The 22902-nt window shown below is 41.1% G+C and overlaps 1 protein-coding gene across 2 annotated transcripts in view; it reads right to left on the bottom strand.

Annotated features, from left to right (window-relative positions):
* LOC112114288 (pro-neuregulin-1, membrane-bound isoform) overlaps positions 1-22902 on the bottom strand; it is a 128293-nt gene that overhangs the window by 14333 nt on the left and 91058 nt on the right. Inside the window, exons 2-4 of one of the 2 annotated variants that reach the window (XM_024210935.2) lie at positions 21374-21503; positions 12166-12224; positions 5630-5653 (exon numbers count right to left, since the gene is read on the bottom strand). In XM_024210935.2, the coding sequence (XP_024066703.1) occupies positions 5630-5653; positions 12166-12224; positions 21374-21503 (213 nt within the window). The remainder of the gene's footprint in view (positions 1-5629; positions 5654-12165; positions 12225-21373; positions 21504-22902) is intronic. The other variant, XM_024210936.2, reaches the window with a different exon arrangement.

Here is a 22902-nt window from a genome sequence, read left to right as displayed (position 1 = left end):
ACGCTAGTAGGAACTTGGCCTTAAACCTGGCAAAGCATCATCTTGACATCAACGGGGAAACAGCCATAAGAGAGATTTACAAACAAAAAGAAATGCAGTGAGCCCTGGTGGAATGGATATGGGATTTGAAATCTGCTGGCCTGTTTCCTAGGGGGCAGTTCTAATTGGTGTGCCCTTGATCTGTCAGTCTGCCGCTGACCTCACAGGAGTAACCTAGGGGCATGGAAAGTCACTGCTAGGCACAGCAACTTACTGTTGACCTGACACTGACCTGCCCTCTGATCCCTTCATACAGGTTTGTGGCAATGCTGGTCTCCCTTAGTGTCTCTTTAAACCCAGGAGCTAAATGCTTCACTGACTTATGTCCCTTGCAAACCCACCAATGTCAACAGAGTTGCAGGCAGCGTGAGACAGTGAAGAACTCCCCCAGCATATCCTTTGGTTATGACATGGCTAAAGCAAAGGATTAGCAACATGCTTTGGTATGCCGTGAGCTGCCTCTGGTACCCAGTGAAGGAATTTGGAAGAAATTTCCCGCCATTGGGAACTGGTTGTCCCTGGAAGAGTTATACCTCTGAGTGGCCTATAGAGGTGGCTTGGCATAGTTTTAAATTAGCTGATGGTACTGAGGCTCTCGGAAAGAAGGTGAGGGTTGTCAGAAAGGCTTTAGGAATCAACATGTGTGCGTTGGTGTCTATTTCTAGGCTAAATGTTATAGTGATTGGCAGTAGATCCACGTGGCTTTCTATGTCATATGATCTGAGTAAAGGGGGAAAGTGAGGCATCAGGGGATGTGAGATTGGATGTGGGGATTGGCCTTACCTCTCCATGAAGGTCCTGATTCTTCACGTTGTGAAAGGGCCAATTCAGGAGTTTTGGTTGAGAGACTGAACTTCCTGGTAATAAAGATACATCATACTCATAACATATGGTGGGCCAGTTAGGCTACTATTTAGAAATGGAAAAGGGACTTCAGAGAATTTAGTTGACATCTAGGTAGCAATCCTAGATTTGTATTACCTATAAATAAATAATCATTTCCTGAGAACCTGTTTAAGTAATTTAAGAAATGTTGTGGTTGATTGTTGAGGCATAACCCTGTATCTGTGTATGTACTGCCCACCGCAGAATGGCAGTGGCTATGCAAGGGTGTACACAAAAGCTGCTCAGATATTGTGTGTCCTTTAAGGCCTGCCACTCTTGCAGAAACTAATTGTGTAAGGTAACCATGGAGTGCAAGTTTCAGTGTGAATGGAGGTTTTCCCAAAATAAAAAATAGTATCTTAGTTTCTATGATACAATGCACCTTATCATGAAATGAACACTTCCTGCAAGCCAACCTCATTGTAAATCAAAACACCGGTAAAGAGATCATGAACACCGTCAGACAAAATTAATAGCACTGAGTATTAACAGAGGGGAAGAAGAAGTCAGTGTGGTAAAACTAGAATGCTGCAAAATTTATTAAAGAACTCAAAATCCAAGAACAGGAAGTCAAAAGGGGGAAAAAGAAGCCCAAAACAAATTGACAGACAGGAAAAGACAGAAGATGAAATACAGGGAAAGACAAGGTTATAAGTTGAGGAGTCAACTGCAGGCCTGGCACAGCATGCTTGATACTAGAAAAAACAGAGTGAAGAAATGCTTGAAAAAAAGGTTTAAGCAGAGTCCGAAGGGATTTCTCATACAGCATAACTCCTAGCCTAGGCTAGTTAGAGGCTTCCATGAAAGTACTTATTGGTTAGCCAAGCAAATGGTGTATTGTGAGGGCACAATAAACCAACATACAGGAGAACGGTGTTAAATACAGTATATTAAATGTAAATTCAAAATGACTTGAACTGGAAGTCTGGTTTCATGTTATCAGACATTAGCATATATTTTATTCTAAATAACTCTGGAAAAGTCCTGCTCAGGGTTATATCAGTGTAAATCCTATTCACTCCAAAGGCGTCACTGAGGTTACACCAGATTGACACTGATTTAATGGAAACTAAATTCTGCACTGTGATAGCTTTGCTAACAGTGTTAGAGACGTTTAGGCTTGTTATAGGTACATTGGTGTGTCCAGTGGTGGTCATGTGGTGTCTTGTCATGTGCAACATGTAAATGGACACGGTGGTTTGTGTGTGTTTATGAAGAGAATTTTGCACTGACAGTCCACCGCCTCCTCATGGGTGTGGAGCACAATGCGTTGTGGGTACTACAAGACAAGTTCTACGAGCCTGATTCTGAGTGGTGTAAAGGGTAAATGAGAACCAGGCCCAAATTTAAACGTGGAGGAGACTGAAGGACTGCAGCAGAAGCGGGTATGATGGCCAGGGCACTCATAGCAGAGCTGCTCCTTTAGTTTAGTGACAGCGTTCTTGCCTAGAGAACTAATTTCCCTTCTGATCTGGGCCACTTCACCGGGAATAGTCCCTTAGAATATGTGCTAACTACTCGTGGTAAATGACCGGTTTGATCGTGTAGTTAGCTGTGGCGCTCTGAGTACCCTTCCCAGGCCTGAGGAAGAGCTCTGTGTAGCTCGTCTCTCTCACCAACAGAAGCTGGTCCAGGATATTACCTCCCCCACCTTGTCTCTCTCCTATCCTGAGACCGATACGGCTAAGCCTTGCCATGATTCCCACCCAGACGTTTATTGGCAGGCCCCAATGAGCCCCATTGCTGTCAAGAAGCATGAGCTAGGAGAACCAGGAGCACATACTCTACACATGGCCTGCAGCCGGGAGGACATGGTGGGCCAGGATTGGTTTCTATCCACCTTGGCCACAGCCTGCAGCTACAACAAGGGAGTCCAGCCCAGTGAGCTGAGCTTCCAGGCAGCAGCACAGATGGGGCCAGTGCCCTCTCCAGATGCCCTGGGACCAGTATGGTTGGGAAACAGTTTTGCCTCTGAGCAGTCTCCAGGCTGCACTCCAGCCTCTCCTGAGGCCGCAACCCTCCTCCCACTTGAGGGCAGCATGTGGGGCAAGCACTATGAGGGGGAGATTTTCTCCTCCTGTGGGCTCAGCCATGGGAAGAGAGCAGTGCAATCCCTGGGCTAGATTCAGCCAGCTTTTGAGAATGTTACACGTCACGGCACTGATATGTGCCAGGGAAGGAAGGGGACTGTGGCTGCTCCTTGTGCCTGCAGTCACCTCCGCTAAGAGGGCATGCAATCAACTGGAGAGAGGCCATTGCCAGGGCAGCTGGGGAATTCACTGAGTTCATGAATCCATTGCTAGTGGGACCCCTATGGAACTTGAAGCACAATTTATACCCCAAAACACCAACCCCCTTGGGGTGCTGCCCTATCCTTAGAATGCCACCTACCCCCTCCTGAGCAGTGAGTCCCCCTACGGCACAAAGGCCTCCAGGGGCGCAGAGAAGTTCAACTGGCAGCTCCCAGAGCCAGCGCATGGTTTGCATATTGGATAGAGTGTGTGTGTTTGTATAGAAATGTTAGTGCTGCACATGTCGTCCTGGATATTACAGGCCATGCTAAACTCTCCCATGTGAGCTTTATGAGAGCAAACTCTTAACACTCCAGGCTTTGCATTCTGCAGCCGTTGTGATCTGTGTAACCTGCTTCTCTTGACATAATTTAAATGGAGTATGGCGTGAGAGGCAGGCAAATGAAATACTGCAGAAGGGAAGAGAGAGACAGTGCTTGGCTCTTCACAGCAATGCAGGTCACAAAGACTTCCTACCCACTAGCAGCGGCCCATCACAACTGTAGTCTCTGCACCCAAGGGGGTGGGTGGGAAGGGTCAGGTCACAAGCCTGTTTCCCCAATGCCAGCCTGCAGAATGGCATAGGTAGAGCTGGGAAAACAAGCTGCATGAACCAGTTGTGAATGTTCTGAACCACGATCCATGCTTATTCAAGCCAGTGCTCAGCGTCACACTCAGAGAGAGGGCATGGGACAACAGAGATCTTTCTTGGTCAATAACACATGTGAAGATTTACCAAACACAGGCCAGATCCTCAGCTGGTTAAACTGGTGTAGCTCCACTGACTTGAATGGAGTGACAGTGAGACATTGACCTGTCTTTCAAATTCATCAGTTTGATTGGTATAACATTTACAGATTCATTTAATAATATTTTGTAGAACAACAACTACAGTGTTGAAGTGTTTTTTTAAAATAACGTGGAAGACGTTCAAAACAGCCTTGGGAAAAGTCCTTAGATAAATATATGTGCAATGTGAATTTACAGATGTTTTTTCCTACTGACAGTTAAAAAATCCTTTATAGGTTTGTTAGTTCTTCCTCAAGAATGCTAGGATAATGTAAATCACCATTACCCTTAAATCATAATAGTGAAATATGTGTATGTCATTAATTACAAATTGCCCTAAACTACTCATAATTACTAATGTATATGGATTTAATTTAAGTTTGGGCTGTAACAGCCATTTGTGAAAATTTCAAAGAAAGACTCATATCTCAAGTAGAAGTCTGAAGTGCTTTAAAAAGCTCTTTCCTTATAGAGGTTTGTATATGAGCTAAAGTCTGCAAGTGAGTCTGCGTGGGATTTTAGCAAATAATTCACCAGACATTATTTTAGTAATAGAGTTTCTTCTACTACAGCACAGTACTAGTGCCAGTCTTGTAAAGGTATTTAAGTACCAATGAGAGTTAGGCACCTAAATACCTTTTAAAAATCCGGCCCTTGCAGAATATTTTGCTTTGATTTTTTTTCTTCAAATTTATAATGGTGAGCACTCCACACACTATTTCCGTGGCTATGAATTAATTATATTTAATCCAGGCAATTTTAATAGTAATCAAAATTAATTCTCTTTTGCAAATAATGAAAAAAACAATTTGTATAGTTCATATTTTGTAAAGAACTTTAGGAAATTCCAAATTATAATGAATTAAATCAAATTTAGCTTCATTTTAATAATTCAGCCAGTTCAAGAAATGTTTCACCTCCTGCAAAACATTAGTCATATGAGCAAGGACTACTCATTTAAACGGTTGGTAAGATCAGGCTCTAATCCTTATATTTACTGCACTGTAGTGAAAACGGTACCTATTGTCAGTGCTTTTGCCCTTGCATAGTTTGGATTTATTATTGGATAGACTGAGCCCATTTTGTAAACTTGAGTATCTTGTAAACTCTTTCTCAAGTATCTAAATACCTATTGCAGGCAATTAAGTGCTGATTTAGGCACCTAAATATGGATTTAGTCACTCAATTTTACTTGGAAAACTGAGCTCAATATTGCTTATTTTGTTGCAGAATTTAAGTGGCTACATTATCTTCTTGTCTTTTTTTAAAGACAGTCTATTAGCCACTTTGCTTAATTAATTCAGTGGGCGTTTCCAAAACCCAGCCACACCAAAAGATCATAACTAATGCTAATGTAACAAGTGTTCAAAGCCATCTGGCAGAAAAGTCCAGTATGGCGACTTCAAGGCTAATGCATATGAAGTCTGGAGATTTAAAGTATCCTATGTTAATTAACATTCTAGTGAGTTAAGCACAACTAGGATGTCAACAAAGGTTATTGTTATAGCTGTATGATCCCTTCTAAAGCATAAAGAAATTGGTTAGAAATTGAAGGAGGAGGGAAAAAAGGTTTTAATCTCTCAGGCTCTAAAATCTGCAGGCTAAAAGGAATGATTGGTTCATACCCATAAATTCAATCCCAAGATGCTCTGCCAATGCAGAAAGTTGACAAAAAAGAAAGAAAAGGGAAAAAGTTTCAGAAAAGAGCAATACACCATACTCAAAAACAAATTACACATGAATATTACGGCTGTTCTGTGTCTGCACATTGAAACAGGACGAGTGGCGTGTGGTTAATGGGGCAGTGCTCAGATAAGCGTCTGTAAGCTCGTGTGTCAATAACGGTTGTTTTAAAGGTGTTACACACCAGAATGGGAATATGGCATTTGCACTCGCACAATGCAGTGAACACAGCAGTTAACCCTTAAAGATCTTACTGAGAGGTAATGGAAATGTGGCTAGCGGCTGACGCTTGAAATAGTTTATTTTTAATAACTGACAATTATAGTCTATGGAGTCCTTACATCGAGCTGAATTACCCCTGCCGGAGACAGGATTTAGGGGGTGCTTACCCCTGGTTTCTGAAAACGGTGATTCTGGTGGGAGACTCTACCATTCTTGTTATTTAGGGGCAACTTCATCCTGGCCATTACTGTTTTGTTTCATGGGAACAGATATCTGCAGCAGAACGGGCCCTCGTCAGCTTCTCAGATGCCTTGAATCAGCACAGCTCCAGTGACTGCAATGGCGTTCCACACCCATTTACACTAGCTGAGGATCTGACCCATTGTTCTTAGGCCATGCAGCCCCTGCAGAATCCTCCCTTGATGGCCGGCCATGCGTCCAAAGGAAAAACCCAGTCTTGCAGCAGGATGTTTGTGTGTGGGGGTGGGGGAGCTGTCACTCTGATAAAATCAATGGTCTAATCTGGCATTCCACAGCCAGCACCAGTGGGGAATGCAGATTTTCCCATGGCTGCGTATTCTGGGAGACCCATGTAATTTCCATGGGTGGAGGAGATTGTTTTCTTCTGGATAGAGCCCACTTCCCTTTGTAGAACTAAAAAATGCTGGATAAAATCCTAGCTCCATTGACATCAATGGCAAAATTCCAATGGACTTCAATGGGTTCACGATTTCACTACTCTGTGCTTTGGCTAACTGGGTTGCATAACAAAGTTATCCATCCAAATCCAACAAATATAGATTTATCTTCCCATTGGGTGACACTTAAACCAGATTAGCTTTCGCTTCCTATGTTTTTGTTTATTATGAAATTTAGAACCTGACCCTAATTTTCTACGGAAGTAGATATTCAATTAGCTTACCCAGGTTGGGGAGAGTAAAGTGCACAATTCTTTCCTTGCCTATCAGTAACATTTTAAGGGTTAACTAAATTGGAATCCATCCAGATTTCTTTCTTAGGAGCTGGTACTACATGCCTAGGTGAACACTGCTAACAATACACATTAGTTGCATAGAAAGCTTGGTTGAATCTTCAATAAAATTAGTGACATGCTCATGCATATATATTACCGTATTTATGTTATTTTTTAGGTAAGACTGCTAGTCTGGCTCTAATTTAATTTGAACAGAAGTCATTCATATCATGCAGCTTCTTTTTCAAATAATTCAGTGGAAATTGGTCCTTAAAACAGGAACATACTCTGACCATAAGCCCTAAAAAGAAACCATGCTGAGGAAACATGCAGCGCTCATTCTGATCCTAGACGGCATAAGACTCTAATTTATCTTTGCTATTCAGAGTTCCATTCTCTTGTTTTGATTAAAAGAAAGCAGAGCACCCCAAAACTTTTAATTTAATAAAGCGTTTATTACATTGTATCCATTCCCATTTCATGTTGTTGTCTCATATTCGCCATATGCAATATGCTTCCTGTAGAATTTCTGCCCATGTGTTTTAAAAAGAAACACAAAGATTATTTTAAATAATTAAGTACCATTGTGGATGTGATTTCATGTTGGGCAAACTTTAAAACGCATTGTTTAAGGGTAAAATTTTCAAAAGTGACTTAGGAGGGTAAAACTCATTTTCAAAAGTGACTTAGGGCCAGATTATTATAGGTATTTAAGTGTCTAGCTCCCATGGACTCTAGCTCCCATGGGAGTTAGGTGCCTAAATACCTTTAAAAATCTGGGCCATAGGCACTTAGTAGCCTCTCAATGGGACTTAAACTCCTAAATTGCTTTTGAAAATGTATGTTCTTAAGGCATTTTTGAAAATGTTACCCAAGTCTAATTTAAACTTGAGAAGACAATAAATGTTCATTTTTGAGTGATCCTCCCCATCATATAAACGACATATAGTTTTATACTCTCCAGAGCACTGGTTAGGCAATTTAGATTGAAAAAAAAATGCGGCCTTTGACTTTAATCTTGGGAGGAGGAGAAGGATAAAATTTTCAAATGCGCCTAAATCGCTTAGGAGCCTGAGTACCATGAAATGTCTGTAGGACTTAGGCGCCTACATAACCTAACCACTTTTGAAAATTTTACCTGGAAACGTCTAATACATCTGTAGCCAGGGATCTATTTTGGAATTTTGTATGAGCTTAGAGTAAATCTGCCAACTGTAAATTTAAAACCTAAAATATAATTTATGTTTAAAAACTGAAAAGGGAGGGAGTTACTGTACAGCCATCAGCAATTCCAGTGAGAGCTGGAGCTGTCACTAGAGTATGTCAGAACTTAATCAAACCTTGCCCATCGTCCCCTGTAATTTATTGGCCAGACAAATCTCAAGGTTACATGACAGAAGAGTCTCATAATTTTCACGATAAATTATTCAACCATGAAAAAAAATGATCACCAAGCCTGGTAAGGCTAAAATTGACCAAATTTAATAAGTGATGTGAATTGCAGGTCTTGCCTTCAGGAATACAGGTTTCTTTCCCACATTTAGTCCCTTCTGCCACTCTAATGCATTTTATGTGAGTGTGTGTATATGTACACATACACACAAATCATATATACCCCCCCACGCAGACGTACCATACAATCTACTGAGAGACTCACAATTAAACTGACAGCCTGGCATGGGGTCCTCAGGCCACCAGGGACAGGATAAAAGGAGAAGATGCTTACCTGTGCTTATGCTCTAGAGCTACCTGTTCCATGCTGACTGGGCACTGTGGATGTAACCTGAATCCCTGGGGAAAATATGTACACTAGTTCTGCACATGTTCCCCTCAGACCTTCTCCTGACCTCCAGAAATGACCCCCCTCCCCACCTGGCATGGCAGAAGAAGAGAGTAGATTGTACTTGGGTTTTGCCGCTAGAGACTCAATTAAAGGATACTGTAGGGACCCCCAGATTTTTCACAGGTTCATAGATTCCAAGTCCAGAAGGGACCAATGTGATCATCTACTCTGATCTCCTGGCCACAGAACTTCTCCAAACTAATCCCTAGAGCAGATCTTTTAGAAAAAACAGCCAGTCTCTGCTTGAACCATATCTGGGAGATAGTACACATGCAACAGTCATTAACTGTCAGTTTTATAACAAATTGTGCATCTTATTCCCCTTCCCTCACGATGGTAGGAAATTTTGCCCACTTGCAATCCTGATGGTAAATATTGCAATACAGGAAACCTGTCAATTGTCATGTTGCAGTGCAAGGCCCTTTAACCACGATAGAACATGCTCATGAAGCTGGAAGCGAATGACCTTGCCAATCTCTGTGGTGTAAAATGCTTCTATAATGTTTTCCCCTCTACTTAAAGGAAGGAAAAACTATTTATATGAGGGAAGTTGCCTTAACTAAGATACCTATGAAAAATACCTCAGCGCAGTATGAGGAGTACAATATTCTTACAGAGATATATTTTTGTTTGAACACCTGCATATGCTGGGTCAAATCCAGGGCTCCTTACCTACACAACCTCTCATTGGGGTATGCGGTGTACACTTAGGATGGGATTTTCAAAAGCACTCAGCATTGGCTTCGCTCTGCTCCCACTGACTGTCGAACTCCCACTGACTGCAGCAGCAGCAGAACGAGGCCAATGCTTTTAAATATCCCACTCTTTAAGCTGAATATTAACGACAGAAAAATGACATTAGGATTTTAATAGCTAATCCAAGGGTCTTTGTATGGAGCCACGTTGAACCATCCGCTTCAAAGCAAACGTGCCTCTTGAAATCAATGAGGAGTTATGCATGAAACTGGATGGTGCAATCTAGCTCCCATTTTTTTTTCTTTTTCTATTGGTGCTTGCTTTGTTTAACATCTGATTTGCTCTATGAGCTTACCTGACTAAACTTAATTAAATCAATTGCTCAGTATGTGGGGTAGAGCATAAGCTCTTGCCTTTCAGCCCAGATATAATGTTAGAATGATTCTTCGGATCAGGCAACGTTCTCTTTTTAATTGTATGGCTTGACCTATGCTTGGCTGTAAAACAAAAGTCATAGAAATGCTTCTTTATTGATTTTTCTGGTTACATTGAAATGTGCTCTCCCTGGACTCCTTCCAGAAGTGTCATTTTAAGATTTGTAGCATCTTAAGAAATGCCACTTTATGCTTCAGATCTATTGTATATAGAAAATGCTAGAATAAAATAGAATAGGCTGGATTTTCAAAGTAGTCCAAGGTAGGTAGATAGGTGCTCTACACCCACTGAATTTCAATGGGGTTGTCAAAAATACCTCAGTGATTTAAAGACAGGTGTTCCATTGACTTCTAAAAGGCTTGTGCTCCTCAGTCCCTCGGAGTATGTCTGCACAGCAAAAAAGCCCCACAACAGTGAGTCTCAGAGTCCGGGTGAATTAACTTGGGGTCGTGCTGTGGGGGCTAAAAATTGCAGTGTAGATGTTTGTGCTCAGGGCTCAGAGACCCTCCCTATTTGCCGGATTTCAGAGCTCCAGCCCGAGTGGGAAGGAAACATTGCTATTTTCAGCTCTGGAGCACAAGACCCACAAGCCTGAGTCAGTTGACCTGAGCTCTGAGACTCGCGGCCTCTGGTTTTTTTTTTGCAGTGTAGACGTACCATATCCGTAGGTGCCTAATCCCCCCAGGGAGTTTTGAGGATCTGGATGTTAGGTGCTTTTGAAAATCATGGCCTGGGCACCCAAAGACTTGTTTAAAAATCCCAAGCATAGGTAGAAAAATTAAAAACAAATGAGAAAAAACCCTAAATATATAGTTTTCTGGGTGGAAAAAATGAATTTGTGGTTCATGTCTGAGTCTCCATTTGAATTAATTTGGGAAAAGTGTGATTTAGCCTTTGCGCTACTTTTATTTAAATAAATGTTCTAACACTTGTTAAAAGCACAGAACATTTGGCTTTCAAAATAATAAATTCATATTCATAATTACAAATCTGATACTCAGGTAACAAAAGCACTGCACAGCCTAGAAAGGTATTTTAGCTTTTTGGTTGATACATATAAGAGGCATTTTAAAAATAACTCACACTAATCAACCTTTAAAAACGCAGTATAAAATAAATACTAGAATGCTATGCAGTTGAATCGTCTGCCATTGTCCTGGGGATTTGCCAGGGTAACTCCCACGATAGACAATATGAATGATGTACGTACATTCTTTGTCCACTGATGTAAGAGAAGACCTATGTCTCTATTAGGGCTCCAAAATGTCCAGTGTGTGCTAACAGCTTTTTAGCCTGTGTACTAATGGAAATCTAAACTGAGCAATCATGCAGTCTCTGAACTCTTTCAATGCTAGTGAGTGATCCATCAAAAATAGTTCATATAGAACTGCCTTTACATCATAATGCAGTGGGACGCCAGCAAAAATTAATTATGAATAGTGAATGTGCATTAAAAATGTAAACCCCAGGCAATTTCCCTCTATTTTACATCTGACTTGGTTATATCTGAAGGCACAAAATAAATATGCAACATACTTTGCACTTTCTCACTATTAAATAATAATTAATAGTTAACAAGACCCTCCAAGAGGAAGCTTATGAAACTATGTCTCTAAGGCCCCAATCCTACAGTGTCCAAAGGAGACATTTCTTCAGCCATTTAATCTGACTCTGAAATATTTGATCTTTTCCACCTGTCCCCCATAAATAAGAAACGTCAAGCAGCATCATTTATGTCCCCTTCCCCCCTTCTCTTTCTTCATGTAATTTTCTTCCTACTGAAATGTAAAATGTGTGAATAATAAAGGGAAAAAAGCCCTCACTCCTGTTTGAGTGTGTTCATTTGATACACCTGGAGCATGTAAAGTGCCTTTACCTTTTATTTTCCAAGGCAATTTATGTATATCCCTTTTATTCAGAAGGTTACTATCTTTATAAAGATTTTATAAAGCGATTGCTGTTTTAGTGCTGGGATTTATTTCTTTTAAAAAATAAAAAGTGAGACTTTTAAATGTATCTTTGTACTTCTTGTCAGCTACAACTCCGTAGGACATCATTCAATATTAATTTCAGAATGCTCCTACGTCTCAAATGCCCAAACATCAATGCCAACAAATCCAACCGAGTACTGCAATTGCTTTTGTTATCATTTTCATGCAACAGGCAGAGGCAATCAATATTAGGCCTAAGGCAATAAATCTAGTTACAGGTAAAAAAAAAAAAAATCTGAGGAAAGATGCAGCGACAAAAAAGCAGCACTGACTGAGCATGCTCGTATTGAGGCAGAGACAGAAAGGAAGTGGACGTACTGTAGAAGCTGGCCATTACGTAGTTTTGGCAGCGATCACCAGTAAATTCATTTGGGCACCTGAGAGGAAAAACAAAAAAATGGTAGAGAAAACAGAGAAAAGAGAAGAGGTGAATATACACTAAGAAAGAAGCTCCTTCAGTGTGAACTGATTTGACTTGGTGAGTTCACCTTCAGAAACTGAATCTTGGTTTAGCGTGTCAAAATGGCTCAAGATGTTGAGAGCAGCCCACTTGCTTTGCAGAAGCCCCAAACCAATCCAGATCACAGTATATTTCAGGATGCAAGAAATTCACCATTCCAAATTTCCAAATCGCTTTTGTAAAGTAGTGTTTGCAAGGCAGCTAGGAAATGAAATCTGTACAACATTCATCTCAGTCTACATATTCCTGTAGGATAACAATTTACAGCATTTCACCAACCAAGAAAGTTGGCAGAGTGAAACAACAACAACAAAATTCTGCAGAGGATGAAAAGGATCCAGTTAAAAAAAAAGTCAAACAAACTAGTAACATTTTTGATGCTGATAATGCCATGGTGTACAGATTAAAGATTAAGAGAATCAAGCTATAATCAGAATCAAAGGATGCCAATTCCAGCTGAACTGTGAAAACACCAAGTAATAGTGATTGTGTTGCTGTAGTTGGGGAGAAAGCAAAGTTCAGATTATTTTAACATACTTTCTGGGTTTTGGATTTTCATGGGCAGAGTGTCAGTACATCTTGCTCCAGTGAATCCAGGTTGGCACCTAAAGGGCAAAAATGTGATAAGCAATAGAACACCAAAACCACTGATCTATCAGACTGGTAATTGCTTTCCTATGGAACATGGAGAGTCTCTACATGACTTCAGGGGTGTAGGGGGCAGAAACTTATGAAAAAGTATAATGAAAGAAAAAATGTGTCCTCGGAGAAGTATCATTGTATAAAATTTAAAAAAAAATTATTAGAGAAAATCTGTGGAGTTTTTAAAAAGTCAGCTCTAGTACAAATGGACTGCTCATTGTTCATTCCTGAGACACTTATTGGGGAGCCATACCAAATTCTTCCAATTAATGACATGGTGTTGGACAAGAATTTTACATCCTTGCCTTCAACAATCATGTATATTGCAGGGCCTATGGAAATTCTATGGACTTTGGTATTTCTTTAATAGTTTTTCTTCAAGTTCATGCTTTTATTTATTATTTTTTTAAACACAGCTTTGTTCAAGGCAGCAGTTATGGTTAAACGTATCTGAGAAATGGAAAAGAGGTAGACCAAAAAACGACAAGCAGGGGGGTAGATATAAGTAGCCTCCTCTCATCTCTTCAGGCACATGGCACACACATCATAATGCTTGGAAAAATGCAGTGTGAATTCCACTTTGGTTGAATGAGGAACTTCTTTCTCCCATGCAGCCACAGCCAGCTTTTCCTTCTTCCTCATTCTCCTTGACCTCAATGCAGCTTTTGACACTGTGCGGGACTTCATTGTGTCAGGCCGGCATAGCTACACAGGCTTCTCTGGTTTCCTTAGAACATGATTCTGGTGGTCCTCCTATGGAGTCCCACAGGGTTAAATTCCTGGCCATCTGCTTTTCTCCTACCTACCCACTCCATTCTCAGTGCTCTATTAATTTATCTACCTTTTACCTTCATGCTAAATCAAGTCATGTTGACACATTTAAATTAAGTTCTATTTATGCTTTCTTCTGTTTGTTTCTAAAGCACTTCATGAGCTTGCTCCAGCCTGCTTCTAAGGCCAGGTCTACACTAACCCCCTAATTCGAACTAAGGTACGCAACTTCAGCTACGTGAATAACGTAGCTGAAGTTCGAAGTACCTTAGTTCGAACTTACCTCGGTCCACACGTGGCAGGCAGGCTCCCCCGTCGACTCCGCGGTACTCCTCTCGTCTAGCTGGAGTACCGCAGTCGACGGCGAGCACTTCCTGGTTCAACTTATCGCGTCCAGACAAGATGCGATAAGTCGAACTCAGAAGTTCGATCGCTCGCCGCCGAACTACCGGGTAAGTGTAGACCTACCCTCAGACCTGGTCTCTCTCTCTCTAATGCAGGCCTCCCAGTTGTATCTTTTTGCAATCTAAATTCAAGAGCATTCTGATCTGCAGCTGCATTCATCTAGAACAGTCTTCCTGTACCTCTTCAACCCCTATTAGGTTTTCAGTTGCACTGAAATCTCATTTCTCACTTGCCAAGCTTTTTAAAGTTCTCTCAACCTCTGCTCACTATTATCTGTAGCGTTAAGTAACAATAAGGATATTAACACAATGCACTTACATATTAGTTGTATTTTTTAACCTTGTAAAGTGTTTTGGAATTTCATACAGAACATACTATACAAGATAAGCAGTGTTAAATACAAATGGATGCATCTTTGTCCAGATGCATTGCACAAGATTTATTTTCTTTCAATACAGGTACATTTTGGGTGTCTGAAGAGGTTTTTTCTAAACTGATTGCTGTAGAGATGAATCTGTTTATCAAAGGAACAGATTTTAAGCTTTTCAAAGCAAGGATCCTGTCTTCTGCTGTGTCCTAGCACATTAGGACCCTGATCCCAACAGGGATCCTTGAGCACTACCATAGATAAATACAATAAAGAATGAAATAATAAGGACAGAGGAAGGTTATGCCACTGGGCAGGGAAGAAGGTTGAATTTGGATTTGTATTAGCAAACTGGAAGAAACAAAACTGCAATAGATGTTTTATCCTGTTAACTTAATTCTTATTTTACACTAGGCTTATACTGTTAAGTACCCATCCTCGTAGTAGTAGTAATGATACCTTGCTCTTCTACAGTGCTTTTCATCACTAAAGCTCAGACGAAGGGCCGCATGATGTTCATGCCTTCTCTGGATTCCCATCTCCTGACTCAGGCCAAACTTCAAATGACGTCTATGAGCGTTTTGCTGATTAAAAGTCTCAGGATCAGGCCCACAAATATGGGGTCCGCTTGCTCCTTATTCTGTTCCTGTTGTCAGCAATGGGTGCGGCTGCATTGGTGTTGGCAATAATTTACGCGCTAGTGCAGACGGCACTAAATCATTTCCAGTCTGGTCTGGGCCAGGCTTCTTAACACAGCGCTGAAAACAGTTTAGCTGTGTTTATACTGACACTTAAACTGTTGTCAACACCAGTGCAGTTGCCAACCATTGCAAACAAGGGATAAAGACTGACCCAGTGTGGACAGGGGGTCGGATGACCATTTCCGCTTCTGATTATTTGTGCATGTGAAAGGCATTTTATTGCAGACAACCAAAATTCAGTGCAGATTACAATTCTGCTTGTCAAGCTGTCTCCTCTGGATTATACATGTATGAACAGGCAATATTTGAAAGCACCTTCTTATACTGTAATTTCTACAACACTGTCACTAGTCATCACTCTCTTTTTTGGTTACCCATATAGCATTTTCAGTTCTTTCCTTTTCTATATATGGGCAGTGTCCACGCTCAGGATACGTCTACACTTACCTCCGGGTTCGGTGGTAAGCAATCGATCTTCTGGGATCGATTTATTACGTCTTGTCTAGACGCGATAAATCGATCCCGGAAGTGCTCGCCGTCGACGCCAGTACTCCTGCTCCGCGAGAGGAGTACGCGGAGTCGACGGGGGAGCCTGCCTGCCGGGTGTGGACCCGCGGTAAGTACCTTGTAGTTCGAACTAAGATACTTCGACTTCAGCTACGTGTTTGCCTATCTTAGTTCGAACTGGGGGGTTAGTGTGGACCAGCCCTCAGTTACACCAGTGTAAATCAGAATACGGCCAACGAGGATAAGAGCTGCTCTGGATTTACCCTGGTATAACTGAGAAATTACTCTGGGCCTGTATCTTCCCTACTGGCTAATTAGAGGCTATACAAACTATTTATTAAATAAATTAGATGGCTTAAATCATCAGGACCACAGCTCTTTCTTTGATCAGATAAAAGAATAATGTCAAAAAGTTTTTCTAATCCCTGATGATTTCAGTGTTTAGTGGTTTTTAATTTTGTAAAAAGACTAGTCTCCATGTTTTGACTAACTGTACATATTAATAGAGAAGATCAAGAACGAGTCCTTTTACTATAAGCAAATATGTAGGACAGGTAGGTAGCACGGGACTATTTTATCATCATTTACATGACTCACTGTAAGAACTGTGCCTTTAACTGCTTAGTTCAGAATTGTGAACACTATCTTGCCTCTTGACCCACTCAGACTTGGCAAACCTTTCAGTTAGCACTGTAATAAGCTTCCCTTTCCCCCCCTCAATTAACAGTTTTCTGGATCATCACATGAATTAATTCCTACTCTACCCATTCCATTTGCAAACAAGGATATAGAAAATTATAAAAATAAGAAATTCATTCTTTTGCTGTTAAGCAAGGTTAAGTAATGTCTATCTGCTAGAAAGAAGCACTGTTTTCAACCGCCGAAGCTGTAGCATAAAATCACTTTTAGGGAAGAACAGCAGCAAAGGCAACACAAATTGTGTGGTGTGTTACTAAGGAAATATCAAATTAGCATAATAAAAAATGGGTTATGGAAAGACTGTTCAAAACAGGGCTTGCAAAAACATGAAGAATACTATATAGAGTCTTCTCCAAATAAGAGAGAGCTGCTAACCACTCTCCTTTTCACAACATTGTCAAAATATACCTCTACCCCAATATAACACGAATTCGGATATAACGCGGTAAAGCAGCGCTCCGGGGGGCGGGGGCTGCGCACTCCGGCAGATCAAAGCAAGTTCAATATAACGCGGTTTCACCTATTACGCGTTAAGATTTTTTGGCTCCCGAGGACAGCGTTATATCGGGGTAGAGGTGTACCACATGGTCTGGCACTATTAGACTTTGGGTAAAATTTTCAAAAGCCTAAAGTGTGGGCTACACCTAAAAATGATATTGCCTTAGCTACATTGCTCAGGGCGGTGAAAAACGTTGCGTCCTGTGCAACATAGTTAGGTTGAACTAACGTCCATTATGGAGAAGGTTAGGTCAGCAGAAGAATTCTTCCATCACCCTAGCTACTGCCTCTTGGAGAGGTGGATTAACTACAGCGATGGAAAAAGCTGTTTCATCAATCCACAGTAAGGCGCTATAGCAGCACAGCTGCAGCCCTGTCGCTGTGATACTGTAGTATAAACATGAGTCCCATTTTCAGAAGTGATATCGGCACTTAGAAGCCTAAGTTTATGTCTGCACTGCAGTCAAAGGTGTGACTGCTGCTCGTAGACATACCAGCCTTGCTTTAATCTAGCTAGCATGCTAAAAATAGGAGCGAAGACCTGGCGGCACAGCTTCAGCATGGGCTGTACAAGGCTGCCTGGGACTGTAGGTGTCTACTCACATTGCTAGCCCAAGCCAGGGTCTGTGCCAGCCTGTCTTCACTGCTATATTTAGCCAGACTACCCAGATGAAAGCCAGTGTGGGTATGCCTACTCCAGCTGCAATCGCATCTCCGACTGCAGAGTAGGCATGCCCTAAGTCTTACTGAAAGGAAACGCGTACGTCTATACTGGAATAAAAGACCCATGACATGGATGTGGCTGGCTCAGGCTCACGGGGCTCGGGCTGTGGGGCTAAAAATTGCTGTGTAGATATTTGGGCTCAGGCTGGAGCCTGGGCTCCGGGACCCTTTCCCTTTGTGGAGTCCCAAGCCCTTAGCCTCAGCCCCGCGAACTCAAACCAGGTGGCCCTGGCCAGCCATGGGTGTTCAATTGCTGTGTAGACATATCCAATGAGATGTAGGCTTCCGAGGCCCAGCTACTCAAAGGTGTGTAGGCATCTAGCTCCCATGGGAGTTATGCACCTAAATATCTCTGAGGACCTGGGCCCAAGTGCCTAAATCACTTTTCAAAATGACTCCTTTCTCATTTAGGCACTTTACAAAGTTTTACCCAATGTCTCTTTAAAAACCCCTCCAAACCCTCTTTTTTAGACTGAGATTATTCTATTTAGTCCAGGATTGTAATTAGATTACACAAAAGAGAAATGTATACAACAGTGTACCACTGTAGATGTCGCTCTATGCAACATTTCAGGCACAGTCCATTGTAGATATGTACACATCTCAGAAATAAATCCAGGTAACTAGCAAACATCTCTAAAACAATCATTTTGCTCAAAATTTATACTAGTATCAGTGAAAGCAAAATGTGACACAGTGTTAATTATTACACCTTCAGTTTTTTGGAAATCACTTTTGATTGCACAACTTCTGACTTTAGTAATAGGAGACAGATTCACAGGGGCTTACATGACCAGAGACATTGCCTGGAAAATTCCATGGTGGTTGTGCATTGGAGTCACGTTTTTTGATTCGTGATAAAAACAATTTAGAACAATGAGACTCATGCTTTAAAAATTTTGTTTTTGCTCTCCACAGATGGAGCATATGGAAAATGTGAACTTGCTACCAAGGCAGAAACATGAAGAGCAAGTACCATCTTTCAAGTTTTCTGATTCCATGGGCACATTCTGGAAAAAGATTTGTTATCACAGTAGAAGGAAACAATGTGTCCTTGACAGATATCTGTTTTAACAAACACTTTAAAATAGACATCCATATCTTTAACCATGCAAGAAAATAATGCTATTTTGTTTCTTCCGATTTGCAGTATGTACCCAATAAAACACAATTCAGATTCTCATGTGTCTGTATCGCAGAGACATTTGTCTTGTTTTGTTACAGTATAAACAGCTTCAGTGCTGGTAAATATCAAAGTGACATAGCAGAAGCATTGCAAACTAATTGTGAGCTTAGCTCTCCTTTATAGTGAGGTCCCTTTCCACCGCTTTAGTATAAATAAGAATCAAGCCCTGTGATTTTACATTATAATGACTTCTCCAGATATTTCTTGTGCTACCCAGAAAAGTGCCCTGCACAAATTTTGGGGAGTTATTTTTGTTTTCATTCTGATTCTAGATTTAATAATTATTTCTTTTCTACATGGAAAAAAATCATTTAAGAGGGCCTGGGATATTTAACAAAAAATAAAATTACAATAATAAAGAGCAAACACTGTCAGATCTGGCAATTTAAAAAAAATGGCCTGAGATACAGTGAAAAAGAGGTGACTCTAAATTCAACAGTGCAATACCAGTTAATAGTAAAAATGTTATGCACACAGCAAATGTGTTATGTGCACAGCCATTGGGCTGCTATGAAATGTTCTGAATGGGGTACGAGGAGGAAATGAAGAAGTGGAAGCACAGGAGCTGGTTTCTGGTAGGTTCCCAGGGGTGTAGTATTAAAATGGGGTCATCTTGCACTGCTTGGTTATGATGATCATGTAATTTTAGTACAATTGTCCAAAAACAAAGTTGGTACTTTTACATTACAGAAAATGGTTATAAACAGCCATAGAATAAATAGTCATGATTCCAGCAGTCGGGGAATTTGTGAAAAAACTAATCTTGTTAATTGTAGGTAAGATCCATAGAAAACGGCGAAATTGAAGTGAACAGAAAGTGTTTCACTAGAGTGCAGCCGGTATTTCCTGGAAGCAATTCCTATCTTCTCCTTTCCATGTGAAAGCAAGGTGTCTCTCCACCCTCACTTTACATGATGTTGTAGAAGAGCAATTATTGGGTTTTGATTTTTAGCCTTTATAAGACTGAAAATTCATGTGATTACACCAGATTGTGTATCTTATTGACTAGCTTCTGCTGCCTCTCTTGAAAATGCCAATATTCTTACAGAGAAAAGTTCCCTTATGGTTCAATTCTGCAGGATACTGAATGCCACGTGTTGAAGTCAGTGAGAGTTTAGAGCACTCAGTTGCATCCAGCTCTGGTCTGTTATCAGCACCACTACAGCCCCGAAGGTACCTGTTGTACAATGTGCTACAGCAAGATGCAAAGCTTCAGCCACAGCAACTGTATTTATACTGGATCTTCTGCAGAATAATGGGCTGATGTATGCTATGATTTGGGTTTGTTTGTGATAGCGAAACTAGGCTGTGATTCAAGAAGGGTGCTCAGGTACGCACTTCAAGGCTAAGCATGTGCTTGAGTGAATTCCTGAATACGGCTCAACGTCAGCACATTCTTAAGTGCTTTGCCGAATCAAGGCACTGCATCTAAAACACTGACATCCACTGATAAGTTCAGGTGGCAATCTACATTGCTTATTACAAAATAATGCATTTAACAAAGTAATAACTCCTGTTATTAATTTGACCTCATTAGACACGGTGACTTTGTAGTAACCTAACTTCAAAACAAAACATCTTCTGGCAGCACTAAGTTTTCTAAATAATATTTTAATTGATCTTTAATAAGTCATTTATTTTACTACAACATGTTAATCAAAATGAACTACTGTATGTGCTATACAGTATGTGCTATATCTGACAGTTATTCCACAATGTATCTTTTCATTATCTGGGGGTATATTTAACCGGTGATATCTATCCTCTAAGATCTAACAGCCAAGATTTCAAATAATAGTTATCTCAGGGTATCCAAATGTCAGCTGGGCAAATAGCTCTGTCTGTATTATGAAACCATCTGTGGAGTTTTAATAACTATTGTGTGAGCTATCTATAGACTTGGCTTCATTGCAACGGTGAGTACACTTGAGTTATTCCACTAGTCTAGACTAGCCTCTCAAGTGAGACCAACCACACTGTGAAACAACACTCCAGCTACCCAGAGTGATGGGATTAGCAGCACAGTGACTGGATTAGCAGTTGATGAGTTGTTGTCACTTGAGCTATTGCATCTCCACTGCATAATTAGCTCAAGGGTGTCAAGCGGCTTCTCTGCTCTGGGCCAGAGCTAGTGAGATTAAAGCTAGTTTGGATATGTTTACATGAGCTACAATCACACACCGTGACTGTAGTATCGACAAACCACTCAGGCTTCACCCCCTTCCCTCATTCTCCACCCCCCGGACAGGCTAGCTAGCTCGAATATAGAGCACCCCTTAATTTGAGCTAGAGATTCTGTGTGGGGGTGGGAGTCAGGTTAGGGGCAAAACTCAAGTTATACCTCGAGTTAACATTGCAATGAACACAAGCGCTGTTACACAGAGGTCATTCTCAATAGCTAGAGAGTTCTCTGCCACACAAAGGTGAAGATACATCTAATACTTCTGTTAAATATCTGCTGGGCCATTTGTGGGAGAAAGAACTGTTCAGATATTAAAGCAGTTACTTTGAGAAAAAGTACATGAGAAACATGGTGGCTCCACTAAAATAAGCCAAAGGCTTCTTACCTGCACAAATATCTGGGGGGGTTTGGAAGGTCTTTGACCATGTAACACTCTCCCCCATTGACACAGAACGCTTTCTGCTTTATGTCACATTTTGTGAGATGACTTGTCCCAGTAGTCGATGTAGAAGTGGCTGGAAGAGAGAAAACACAATTCAGGATGGTTTGGTTCTTTCCTGAACAGTCTTTGGATTTGAATACAATTTAGGCATGTGTGTGGAAGAGATATGGGGTAGGGAAGAATTGGTGATTCTTGTGAGTTATCTGCTTGTGGCCTCCTAGAATTAATCTGAGCCATGGAAAACAATAGTTAGCCGAGGCAGTATTGTGCTGACCAATTTAAAGAGCACAAAGAGGGTTACAATCCTTAGACACGCTCCATGCACACAAACTGGGAGAGTTTAAAATTCCATACTGCAATCCATCAAGCACCTGTAAATTCTATCAGAGCTCAGGGGCATTTAATTAAAAGGACTGTGTAATTTACATGTGAAATTACTTCAATTGCATTAAGCCTATTGTGATAAGATCTTCGGAGCAAGGACTGTCAGTCACTATATCTTTGTGAGGCCCTCGATTAGTTGTCCTCTAGGTGCTACCACAATATACATGTTAAATAATAAATATTAATAATACTACATAATGTGATATTACGACATTCCGGGATACAATCCAAACCAGTGAGGGGCTGGGTCACCTCTGCGCTGCACCCTTGGGTGCCTCATAATGCTTTGCTGATGTAGCTCCCAATGGGCCGCTCACAAACAGCCTTCAAGCACGCAGGTCATCCCCACCTGCCCCCCGCCCATCTGTGTATAGCTGCAGCCTGCCAGCCACACATCAGTCACGTTCTGACTTCCACCACCTGGCTACCACTTGCAAGGTGACCTCAACATGCTTCCAGTCCTGGAATTTCCTCCAAAACCACGTGTTCTGCACTCTCTTACCCTCTCCAAGACAGTCCAGATAGATTAGGTCCGTTGCCCCTCTAAGAGGCTCAATATACAACAGTTTGCCACCCTAAATGGAATTACCCACATAGTTCACAACATTGGTTGAAGAATAAAACAAGTTTATTTACCTACAAGGAGAGATGTTTCCAGTGAGTACAAGTATAAGGCATTAAAGTCAGAAACGGTTACAATAGAAATAAAGAGAAACTAGAGTGAGTTCAAGGTGAAGTCCTTTACCACAGGTTCCCATAGCATTGCTGAGCAAACTCCTAGGTCAGGCCCAGTTCCCAAAGTCTATGAGCTGTTTAGACTTTGGGATTTCTAAGGTTTATCATATTAATTGGTTTATATTTTGTAATTTTGTTTTAAAGTTAACTGATCTGAAACCATTCAGCTGTGTACATAGCTTGCTCATTCGTATAAACCTGAGTTCCTAATGCTGTTTTCCAGGGCCTCCCTCCCTCCTGCCTTCTATTTGTTTGCACCCACTTGTTATATCTTGGGTCCTGATCCTGATTGGGGCCCCAAGGTGCTAATGAAATGTGAACAATTAATAATAATAAATCCTGATAACAATCCA

The sequence above is a fragment of the Terrapene carolina genome, unplaced genomic scaffold (assembly GCF_002925995.2).
Source record: "Terrapene carolina triunguis isolate 2854851 unplaced genomic scaffold, T_m_triunguis-2.0 Scaffold33392, whole genome shotgun sequence".
In the NCBI taxonomy this organism is placed as follows: domain Eukaryota; kingdom Metazoa; phylum Chordata; order Testudines; family Emydidae; genus Terrapene; species Terrapene triunguis.
The sequence above is the reverse complement of the archived record's forward strand: the minus strand, read 5'-3'. Positions and strand labels throughout refer to the sequence as shown.